Below are 12,435 nucleotides of genomic sequence, written 5' to 3' on the forward strand. Positions count from 1 at the left end.
CACAAGAGAAGAATCTACTCATGGACATCACAAGATGGTCAACACCGAAATCAGATTGATTATATTCTTTGCAGCCAAAGATGGAGAAGCTCTATACAGTCAGCAAAAACAAGACCAGGAACTGACTGCGGCTCAGATCATGAACTCCTTATTGCCAAATTCAGACTTAAATTGAAGAAAGTAGGGAAAACCACTAGACCATTCAGGTATGACCTAAATCAAATTTCTTATGATTATATAGTGGAAGTGAGAAATAGATTTAAGGGCTTAGATCTGATAGATAGAGTGCCTGATGAACTATGGACGGAGGTTCATGACATTGTACAGGAGACAGGGATCAAGACCATCCCCATGGGGGAAAAAAATGCAAAAAAGCAAAATGGCTGTCTGTGGAGGCCTTACAAATAGCTATGAAAAAAAAAGAGAAGTGAAAAGCAAGGAGAAAAGAAAAGATATAAGCATCTGAATGTAGAGTTCCAAAGAATAGCAAGGAGAGATAAGAAAGCCTTCCTCAGTGATCAATGCAAAGAAATAGAGGAAAACAACAGAATGGGAAAGACTAGAGATCTCTTCAAGAAAATTAGAGATACCAAGGGAATATTTCATGCAGAGACGGGCTCAATAAAGGACAGAAATAGTATGGACCTAACAGAAGCAGAAGATATTAAGAAGAGGTGGCAAGAATACACAGAAGAACTATACAAAAAAGAGCTTCACGACCCAGATAATCACAATGGTGTGATCACTCACCTAGAGCCAGACATCCTGGAATGTGAAGTCAAGTGGGCCTTAGAAAGCATCACTACGAACAAAGCTAGTGGAGGTGATGGAATTCCAGTTGAGCTATTTCAAATCCTGAAAGATGATGCTGTGAAAGTGCTGCACTCAATATGCCAGCACATTTGGAAAGCTCAGCAGTGGCCATAGGACTGGAAAAGGTCAGTTTTCATTCCAATCCCAAAGAAAGGCAATGCCAAAGAATGCTCAAACTACCCCACAATTGCACTCATCTCACATTACTTTACTCACATCGCTAGTAAAGTAATAGTCAAAATTCTTCAAGCCAGGCTTCAGCAATACGTGAACCGTGAACTTCCAGATGTTCAAGCTGGTTTTAGAGAAGGCAGAGGAACCAGAGATCAAATTGCCAACATCTGCTGGATCATGGAAAAAGCAAGAGAGTTCCAGAAAAACATCTATTTCTGCTTTATTGACTATGTCAAAGCCTTTGACTGTGTGGAGCACAATAAACTGGGGGAAATTCTGAAAGAGATGGGAATATCAGACCACTTGACCTGCCTCTTGAGAAACCTGTATGCAGGTCAGGAAGAACAGTTAGAACTGGACATGAAACAACAGACTGGTTCCAAATAGGAAAAGGAGTATGTCAAGGCTGTATATTGTCACCCTGCTTATTTAACTTGTGTGCAGAGTACATCATGAGAAACGCTGGTCTGGAAGAAGCACAAGCTGGAATCAAGATTGCAGGGAGAAATATCAATAACCTCAGATATGCAGATGACACCACCCTTATGGCATAAAGTGAAGAGGAACTAAAGAGCCTCTTGATGAAAGTGAAAGAGGAGAGTGAAAAAGTTGGCTTAAAGCTCAACATTCAGAAAATGAAGATCATGGCATCTGGTCCCATCACTTCATGGGAAATAGATGGGGAAACAGTAGAAACAGTGTCAGACTTTTTTGGGGGCTCCAAAATCACTACAGATGGTGATTGCAGCCATGAAATGAAAAGACGCTTACTCCTTGGAAGGAAAGTTATGACCAACCTAGATAGCATATTCAAAAGCAGAGACATTATTTTGCCAACAAAGGTCCATCTAGTCAAGGCTATGGTTTTTCCAGTAGTCATGTATGGATGTGAGAGTTGGACTGTGAAGAAAGCTGAGCACCGAAGAATTGATGCTTTTGAACTGTGGTGTTGGAGAAGACTCTTGAGAGTCCCTTGGACTGCAGGGAGATCCAACCAGTCATTGTAAAGGAGATCAGTACTGGATGTTCTTTGGAAGGACTGATGCTAAAGCTGAAACTCCAATACTTTGGCCACCTCATGCAAAGAGTTAACTCATTGGAAAAGACTCTGATGCTGGGAGGGATTGGGGCAGGAGGAGAAGGGGACGACAGAGGATGAGATGGCTGGATGGCATCGCTGACTCGATGGTCGTTAGTTTGAATGAACTCCGGGAATTGGTGATGGACAGGGAGGCCTGGCATGCTGCAGTTCATGGGGTCACAAAGAGTCAGACACGACTGAGCGACTGAACTGAGCTGAACTGAAAATATGGAAACATCCTAAGTATCCACTGAAGGATGGATGGGTAAAGAAAATGTAGTACACATATACAATGAAGTATTATTCCGCCATAAAAAGAAGGAAACTTGCAATAACATGGATGGACCTTGAAAGCATAATGGTGAGTTAAATAAATCAGAGAAAGAGAAATGACATTTAGTCTTACTTATATACGGAATTTTTTCCAAAAAGGAGTTCATAGATTTAGAGAGTAGATCAGTGGTTGCCAGAAGCTAGGCGTGTGGGATTGGCAAAATGGGTGAAAGTGTCAAAAGGCACAAACTTTCAGTTACAGATAATTCCTGAGAATGTGGAGTTCGGCATAGTGACTATAGTTAATGATATTCTATTATATATTCAAATGTTGCTAAGAGAGTAGATTTTTCAATCTCTCAAGAAAAAAATTATAGCTGTATTTGAGATGGATATTAACTTGACTTATTGTGATAATTTCACAATATATACAAATATATTGCATCCTTATGTTGTACGCCTGAAGTTGTTTCATATAAACAAATTTGTTACGTGTCAATTATATCTCAGTTTTTTTAAAAAGAAGGCAGAGTGTTGCCTTATTCAACCTCAGTGGGAAATATGCACTTTGGGCAACTTTAAATTTTCACAACTCTACATATGTGAATGACCATGACAGTGCTACAAATACTGATTTGGGGGTTACAAATAAATTTTAGTGAGGAGGCAAAATTTGAAAACACAGAATCCACAATTAATAAAGATCAACTCTATATCTGTCAAGCTAGAAAGACAGAATATCTTATTTAATAGTTCATTGGCTTGATTTATAACTTTTAAATATTTAGACATATGGTATTGTGGCTTCAGTTTGATTCTTACCCAGCCTCACAGCCTCCACACCCTAAGAGCTAGTGTGAAGCAGGCCAGATTTTGTGGCTAATGCCTTAAATGCATACATTTTGGCACATGTAATATCTTATTTTAGATTCTGTCCTTCTATTCAGAAATTACATTGCCTCCTTGTGTTTAGACACACACACACACTCCGTGATTTTTTTCAGTAACTTTCTATACCCAGAATGGAAACCAAAGCTACTGAGAAGGGAACACTCTAATGTAAATTGCATCTCATTCCTACATGAAAAACTACCTGCCACTATCCTAACCCCTCAGGATCTTTTAATATGATTGATGAGATAATAAAGATGACCAAATAAATTCTTTTATGATAGGGGGCTATTTGACTCTGTTAAACCATGCCAATGTGCTACCATTCCCAGGTGATATCATATCAAGCCTCAACTAAATTTTTTTTTCTGGAAAACCCTTGAATAATAACTTAGGATTTTTAGAGGATGGTTATAGATCCTTCTGGAAGATATCTGAGGATTGCACAGTGCTGTTGAATCATATCACCAAATTAGAATCTGTTCCATGGGACATTTTAAGTATTAACGTGATCCTTCTCCCTAGTGCTCAGCCAGAAATATCATTAGGAAGAACAGGAGACATCCCTTCTGTATCTTGAAGGAGAATGGACAGGCCATTAGTCAGGCGGAAGTGCAAACATCAAAGGACATAAGCTATGAGGGTGGACACAGACCACAGCTCTGCTGGGCCAAGTTCACTGTGTTCTTGGAGAAGCAGGTTCACACAAGAAGGAAACTGGGTCAATCTAAGGGCAGATGAGGTCTAAAGAGAAACAGTACATGTGGGAAGTAGGAGCTGAATGAATCTAGAAACAAGGAGCTTTAAACACACCTCTTCTAAATAACATTTCTTCCCAGTCCCATGCTTCTGGGAAATCTATCTTTCCTTGGAACACCAAAAAAAGTGGTTCCTACACTTTGAAATTTCACCAATTACACTTGATTTTTGAAAATCAAAACCCAAGAATAGCTTTTTACTTTGCTGATTGAATATAGTATTTTTACACTAATATTTGCCACTACAATATTTTCGTACAAGAAAGTGTTATGAAATCAGAATAATAAAAAGATATAATTACAAAATAGAAGCAAGTCTTTCCCATTCTACAAAGAACAGTTAATGACCCAACACTGACACCGCATGAACCCCAGTGGAAACGTTGCTGTGGGCTGGCAGAGTCCTAGAAGTAAGTGGCTTGAACCAAATCAAGTTCAAGCTCTGGGCTCATAGTCCCAGGCCCATGTCAGACATCAGAAATCTGGACAAGCTTTCTCATCAGAAAAGGTCTTTATGACTTCTTCAAAAAAAAGCCTGTGGCTATTTGGGGCCTTGATAGTGGACCTTATTGTTTTTCCAATAAACCTTTCCTTGAACCTCCTTTCTACCTTTGATGTTGATCGGAACTTGCGGTGCTGAGTTCAAACCTCAAGCAGAACTTGACAGAGGAGGGCTTGATGTCAGATGGTTCTTGTCTAGAAAGTAACTCACACTCTTCTCCTGTCTCTAAAGACAGAGCCTGCCTTGGACCTAGGGAAAATGCATGTTCAAAGCACAAAGGCAGCTTTCATAATGTGGGTCTTTCTTTCAGGAAACAAGATTTCTAACCAAAGCCAGTAGACTGGTATGAGAGATGAGTCAGGAAGAGCATATAGGGAGGCTACAAGCTGATGCTGGGTTTCAAACACCCTTTGGCATCTCATTGTACCTGATGTCAGGCCAATGGAGATTTCAGCACACCTGGGAGGCCAGGTGGACTATGGTACTGAGCACCAGGATGCTGAGGGGACCCATTGTAGAGCCATAGTCAAGATGTTTTACCTCTTTCTCACATGCTTAGTTAAGTTTACATGGGTCTCCTTTAGCCCTAATCTTGGTTTTCCTGACTATTAATTAACCATGAGAAATCCTAACCTATTTACAGCTTCTGGAAATGTAATTTGGAGCCAAAAAAAAAAAAATGCTAGAATACGTTTTCAAATTCTAGTGTGAGCTCCTCCACCAATTTATGATATATTGGGTGTTATCACCTTCTACTGTCTTACCTTGCTTCACATCCATGTGCCTGAAGTTTGCTGTCTGGGAGGTAGGAGTAATGACCCTAGAAGCCCACTTGAGGCTTAGCTATTGCTCCAAGGGCATATGCCATTATATATATGTGCTTTCTATGGATAGTCTTACTCCACATCAGTCAGTTCAGTCACTCAGTCATGTCCAACTCTTTGCAACCCCATGGACTGCAGCATGCCAGGCTTCCCTGTCCTCCACTAACTCTTCTCAAACTCATGTCCATTGAGTTGATGATGACATCCAACATCTTCTCTTGCCCTTCTTCTCCTGCCCTCAATCTCTCCCAGCATCAAGGCCTTTTCCAATGAGTCGACTCTTTGCATCAGGTGGCCAAAGTATTGGAGCTTCAGCTTCAGCATCAGTCCTTCCAATGAATATTCAGGAATGATTTCCTTTAGGATTGACTAGTTTGATCTCCTTGCAGTCCAAGGGACTCTCAAGAGTCTTTTCCAACACCACAGTTCAAAAGCATCAATTCTTTGGTGCTCAGCCTTCTTTATGGTCCAACTGTCACATCCATACATAACCACTGGAAAAACCATAGCTTTGAAGGTTCATAGATGGACCTTTGTCAGCAAAATAATGTCTCTGCTTCTTAATATGCTGTCTAGATTGGTCATAGCTTTTCTTCCAAGGAGCAAGCATCTTTTAATGTCATGGTTTCAGTCACCATCTGCAGTGATTTTGGAGCCCAAGAAAATAAAGTCTCTCACTGTTTCTACTGTTTCCCTGTTTATTTGCCATGACGTGATGGGACTGGATGCCATGATCTTCGTTTTTTGATTGTTGAGTTTTAAACCAGCTTTTTCACTCTCCTCTTTCACTCTCATCAAGAGGCTCTTTAGTTCCTCTCTGCTTTCTGCCATAAGGGTGGTGTCATCTGCGTATCTAAGGTTACTGACATTTCTCCCAGCAATCTTGATTCCGGAAGAATCAATGTCCAAGGCTGGACATTGCCTTGTCCAGCCTGACATTTCACATGAGGTACTCTGCATATAAATTAAATAAGCAAGATGACAATATACAGCCTTGACAATATACAGTACTCCTTTCCCTATTTGGAACCAGTCCACTCTTCCATATCCAGTTCTAACTATTGCTTCTTGACCTGCATACAAATTTCTCAGAAGGCAGGTAAAGTGGTCTGGTATTCCCATCTCTTGAGGAATTTTCCACAGTTTGTTGTGATCCACACAGTCAAAGTCTTTAACATAGTCAATGAAGCAGAAGTAGATGTTTTTCTGGAACTCTCTTGCTTTTTCAATGATCCAACAGATGTTGGCAGTTTGATCTCTGGTTTCTCTGCCATTTCTAAATCCAGCTTGAACATCTGGAATTTCTCAGTTCATGTTCTGTTGGAGCCTTGTTTGGAGAATTTTGAGCATTATTTTGCTAGTATGTGACATGAGTGCAATTGTGAGGTAGTTTGAACATTCTTTGGCATTGCCTTTCTTTGAGATTGGAATGAAAACTGACCTTTTCCAGTCCTGTGGCCACTGCTGAGTTTGTCAAATTTGCTGGCATATTGAATGCAGCACTTTCACAGCATCATCTTTTAGGACTTGAAATAGCTCAGCTAGAATTCCATCCCTCCACTACCATTGTTCATAGTGATGCTTCTTAAGGCCCCTCGTTCTCCAGCATGTCCTGGAGAAGGACATGCTTCCACATGTTTCTCCACATAGTTGCCTAGAAAGAAGACAACTCTGCCAAGATGATGGGTGACATGAGAGTCCTATTCAAAATGGTCTTTCAGAGACTGAGGCACTGGCAGTGCTATGAGGAAAGGACTGATCGAGCCATCATAGCCTGAAGAAGAGCATCGGATGTGACCTCTGACAGGGAAAACTTTCTTACACTTCTAGCTCCCATTGGGTTTCCTGTCTAGGAACCACTGGCCTAGAGCCCTTCCCATCTGCTTGGCTGCCAGCTGGTAACCAGTGGAAGGCCTTTGAACTAAGTTACCACCTAGAAGTTGGGTGACTAGGGAAAGTCTCATGAAATGAATGATGTCTTTACCTTGATGAATGCTTGATCAAAGAAGGAAGAATGACTTAGGAATCCAATCAAGGTAAGAATAAGCTGAAGGGGGAAAGAAAACCTGTTATCTAATTGATTGTAATAACATATGTGAACAAAAGGAACTGAAGAACAAGCTTTGGAAAATGTTAATCCCACCTATGGAGAAGGAAATGGCAACCCACTCCAGTATTCATGCCTGGAGAATCCCATGGACCGAGGAGCCTGGCAGGCTACAGTCCATGGGATCGCAAGAATTGGACATGACTTAGCAACTAGAGACAGAGAGAGAGAGAATCCCACCTTATACTAAGGAGATAAGTGAAGACACTGAACTGGCTGGGTGGGTGGATGCTTCGGTCCCATTAAGGTAATCTTCCCCCCAGTACCCAATATCCTTTTCTCTGATTCAAAATTCACCAGGCAAAATGCTGGGATGGCTTTGATTCTCTGTCCTTCAGGGAGAGGATGACCCTTAATACAGACACAAATATTTGGGTCTCTGGACAAGCATGTCCTTCTCTGAAAGCTAAAAAAAAAAAAAAAAAAAAAAAAAGCATCCTGGTTTCCCAGAAGTCTCTTGTGAATTTCACTTGGGTGAATTGGGCCTGCAAAGTCTTGTGCTCTCTGGAAACACAGACAAAACCAGTTTCTTGCACCCGAATACTGACTACAGTGTGAGGATCCTACCAAGAAACTACCCGAAGGCTCAGCCAGCCTCAGCTTTTCTCAGAAGCACCCTCTCATATCAACAGTCATGACGTTTGCTCTCTGCATATGCTGCCCCATGTAACTGTTTAATGCTGCAACAACCCCCACTTTCCAAGTAAAACACAGTCTTGTCTTTTAAATGTTTTTTGAAGCAGGCTGCACAGTGGATAGTGTGAAAACATCTAAAAAATTTCTTGTAGCACCAGGGAAGGATCTGGATGGAAGCAAAGAATTTGTAGCAACTGAATAGAATGTATGATAAGTTAAAAAGAATTTACAAAATGGATCACTGACTTAAACATAAGACCTGATACCTGGACTTCCCTGGTGATCCAGTGGTTAAGAATCCACCTTGTAATCCAAGGGACATAGGTTCAATCCCTGGTCAGGGAACTAAGATCCCAATGCCTCAGAGCAACATGCCACAACTAAGTTCCAATGCAGCCAAATAAATAATTCTTAAAAAAAAAAAAAAAAAAGAGTTGATACCATAAGATTCCTAGAAAAAAAACAAAGACAAGAAGCCTATTGATATTGGTCTTGGGAAGAATTTTTTGGACAAGACATTAAAGGCACAGACAAAAGCAAAAATCATGTGCCAAGAGGCACATGAAAAGATTCTCAACATCTCTAATCATCATGGAAATGCAAGTCAAAACCACAATGAGGTATCACCTCACACCTATTAGCATGGGTATCAGCAAGAAGATAAGAGACAACAAGTGCTGGTGAGGTTGTTGTGCAAAGGAAACCTTTATCCACTGTTGATGGGAATATAAATTAGTTCACCATAGTTTCGCTTTGAAAAACAATACAGAGATTCCTCAAAAAATTAAAAATAGGTGTAATACACAATATAGCAATTCCACTTCTGGGTATATGCCCTAAGGAAATAAAAACAGGATTTCAACAAGATATATGTACGTCCATGTTCATTGTAGCTTTATTCACAATAACTATGATATGGAAGCAACCCAAATGTCCATCAATGGATGAATAGATTAAAAAGATGTGATATAGATACATACATACACAATAGAATATTATTCTGTCATGGGAAAAGAAAATATCCTGCCATTTGCAGCAACATAGATGAACTTAAGCATGTTATGTAGGTGAGATAAGTCAGACAGAAAAAGACAAGTACTATAGACATCACTTACGTGTGGCTCCAAAAAAATCAAACCTGTTAAAAAACAAACAGTGGTGGTTACCTGGGGATGGAAGAGTGGGGGATAAGACTGATGGTGTTTAAGGGTACAAACTAGTAATAAGTAGTAAATAAACCATAGCACAGCATAATGAATATAGACAGTAATACTGTGCTATAATGATGTGATAAATACTGCTTCAGTGGCAATCATATTACAATATCTAAATGTGTCAAAGTAGCACACTGTACACCTTAAATGTATAAGCTATAACATGTCAAATTCATCAAATTAAAATACATTAAAAAGCAAAAAAGAAGAGTATGAACTCAGAATGATGAGACCTAGACTCGGTATAGTGAGTCTGTATTTTAAAACTGAAGTTAGGGCACTTGGCGCGGCCACAGCGCAGACCCGACTTCACTTGCTCGCAGTTCGCTCCTCGCCCTCTGCAACCATGTCTGAAAAACCCGATATGGCTGAGATTGAGAAGTTCGGTAAGTCGAAATTGAAGAAAACGGAAACGCAAGAGAAAAATCCACTGCCTTCGAAAGCAGCGATTGAACAGAAGCAAACAGGCGAGTCGTAATGAAGCGTGCGCCGCCAGTATGCACTGTACATTCCACAAGCATTGCCTACTTCTTTTAGCTGTTTAACTTTGTAAGAGGCAAAGAGGCTGGATCGAGTTTACATGCCTGTGCTACCCCTTTTCACATCAAAGAATGGAGAACTACTGACAACGCAGGCCGCGCCTGCCTCTCCCATCTGCCTGTGTGGCTGGCAGGGAAGGCAAAGAACTTGCACGTTAGTGAAGGAGGAAGCTGGGTGGGACGACAGTGAAATCTAGAGTAAAAAGCTGGTCCAAGGTGTTCTGCGGGCTGTAAAATGCAGTTTAATCAGAGTGCCATTTTTTGTTGTTGTTCAAATGATTTTAATTATTGGGATGCACAATTTTTTTAATATGCAAATAAAAAGTTTTGAAACCTGAAAAAATAAATAAAACTGAAGTTAAAAGCTAGAATATCAACTATTTAAATACCTGTTTCTCTATTTCCCTGAAATTTGGTGTCTTCAAGGAGAGACAGAATGATTCGGGTCTGGAAGGAGCTTCATGTTTTCTCTTTAGCCCCAAGTTTCTAATGGGCCAGAGGCACAAATACATGTGGATAAATGATTCTCAGAGACAGAGGTAGCGGACCAATACTTGATCCCAACTGAACTTCCCTAATGGGTCATAGGGGAAACCCAAGATCACAGTAAGTCAATCTGAATGGCTGCTCCACTGCTTACTATCCAGGACAGTTTGACCCAATGAAAGTGAAAGAGTAGAGTGAAAAAGTTAGCTTAAAGCTCAACATTCAGAAAATTAAGATCATGGCATCTGGTCCCATCACTTCATGGGAAATAGATGGGGAAACAGTGGAAACAGTGCCAGACTTTATTTTGGGGGGCTCCAAAATCACTGCAGATGGTGATTGCAGCCATGAAATTAAAAGGAAAGGAAAGTTATGACCAACTTAGACAGCATATTACAAAGCAGAGACATTACTTTGCAAACAAAAGTCTGTCTAGTCAAGGCTATGGTTTTTCCAGTGGTCATGTATGGATGTGAGAGTTGGACTGTGAAGAAAGCTGAGTGCCGAAGAATTGATGCTTTTGAACTGTGGTATTATAGAAGACTCTTGAGAGTCCCTTGGACTGCAAGGAGATCCAACCAGTCCATTCTAAAGGAGATCAGTCCTGGGTGTTCTTTGGAAGGACTAATGCTGAAGCTGAAACTCCAGTACTTTGGCCACGTCACGTGAAGAGTTGACTCATTGGAAAAGACTCTGATGCTGGGAGGGATTGAAGGCAGGAGGAGAAGGGGATGACAGAGAATGAGATGGTTGGATGGCATAACCGACTCGATGGACATTAGTTTGAGTGAACTCTGGGAGTTGGTGATGGACAGGGAGGCCTGGCGTGCTGCAATTCATGGGGTCGCAAAGAGTTGGACACGACTGAGTGACTGAACTGAACTGAAGACAGAACTCAAAGCCTCAGGGCAGGATAGAATTGAGGAAGAAATCCTCAGACTATGTGTCACACCCTGTGATCTGCATCCTGGCCAGTTGTCCTGTTGGTCACTTTCCAACCTTGTGATTAAGGGCCTCAAAGCACACCTCACTGATGGAACGATCCCATCACTCTAGCCATTAACTTCCAGTTTCTTCCCCTCTCATCTCAAAGACAAACCAGCAACACACATAGACAGCCAGATGTTTCATTTGTCAAACATCTTTAGAATGTTTTTTATTATTGAAAATTTCAAACATATGGAAGAGCAGGGGAAAAAATGGTATCATGAACATTCATATCCACTACCTAGATTTTTTTAATTGCTAATATTTTGCCATATTTGCTTCAGTTTTCTTATGCTGAAGTATTCCAAAGTAAATACCGCACGTTATAATATCTCACCCCTATATATTTTAGGATGTACTTCTGAAAAGTAGGGCTTCCCTGGTGGCTAAAAATGGTAAAGAATCTACCTGCAGTGCAAGAGACCTGGGTGTGATCCCTGGGTCGGGAAAATCCCCTGGAGGAGGGAATGGCAACCCACTCCAGTATTCTTGCCTGGAAAATCCCATTGACCGAGGACCCTTGTGGGCTACAGTCCATGGGGTAGCAAAGAGTCAGACATGACTAAGAGACTAATACTTTCTGAAAAGTAAGGACCTGTTTCTTCTATGTGATCATAATAGTATTTTTTACACCTAACGAAATTCATGATAATGTTCTAGAATGACTGAATATCTAATCTGTATTTGAATTTCCTAGTTACTCCCTCCCCCAAAATACCTTTTATAGCTGGTCAATTCAAATCAGCCTACAATTGAGTCTCATACCCTACATTTGGAAAATGTGAATCTGAAGTCTTTTCTAAGTGAGAATAGCTGCATTCTGGGTATGTCTAGATGCTGGTTTTAATTTTTTTCCTGTTTCCTCTGTATTTCTGAGTTAGATCAACTGGTTTAATCAGATTCTGGTTAAACATTTTAAGCAAGAATATTTCACAGGTGATGCTGTGTGTGTCACCCTGCATCCAGAGATGGCACATGACATCCAGTTATCCCCCCACTGGGATATTGATTTGATTATTGGGGTAAGGTGGTGATTACCAGATCCCTCTACTGTAAATGCTTATTTTTCCCCTAGGGACCAACCCTGGGTCTGGGCAGTGATATATGTGACTATCGAGTTTTCAACTCTTTTTGTTTTTAGCTGGCATTC

At 40.7% G+C, this 12,435-nt stretch overlaps 1 protein-coding gene across 1 annotated transcript; it reads left to right on the forward strand.

The window, feature by feature from the left end:
- Nucleotides 1-9,496: 9,496 nt before the first annotated feature.
- On the forward strand, nucleotides 9,497-10,164 carry LOC129622702 (thymosin beta-4-like). Its single transcript, XM_055539275.1, has one exon. The coding sequence runs from the start codon at nucleotides 9,497-9,499 to the stop codon at nucleotides 9,749-9,751; it is 255 nt and encodes an 84-aa protein (XP_055395250.1). The 3' UTR covers nucleotides 9,752-10,164.
- Nucleotides 10,165-12,435: the final 2,271 nt, after the last annotated feature.

Source organism: Bubalus kerabau, chromosome 11, assembly GCF_029407905.1.
Source record: "Bubalus kerabau isolate K-KA32 ecotype Philippines breed swamp buffalo chromosome 11, PCC_UOA_SB_1v2, whole genome shotgun sequence".
Lineage (NCBI taxonomy): Eukaryota > Metazoa > Chordata > Mammalia > Artiodactyla > Bovidae > Bubalus > Bubalus kerabau.

Excerpts from the sequence above, each read along its gene's own strand:
- LOC129622702 (XM_055539275.1), top strand. The coding sequence starts at position 9,497 with ATGATGAGACCTAGACTCGGTATAGTGAGTCTGTATTTTAAAACTGAA.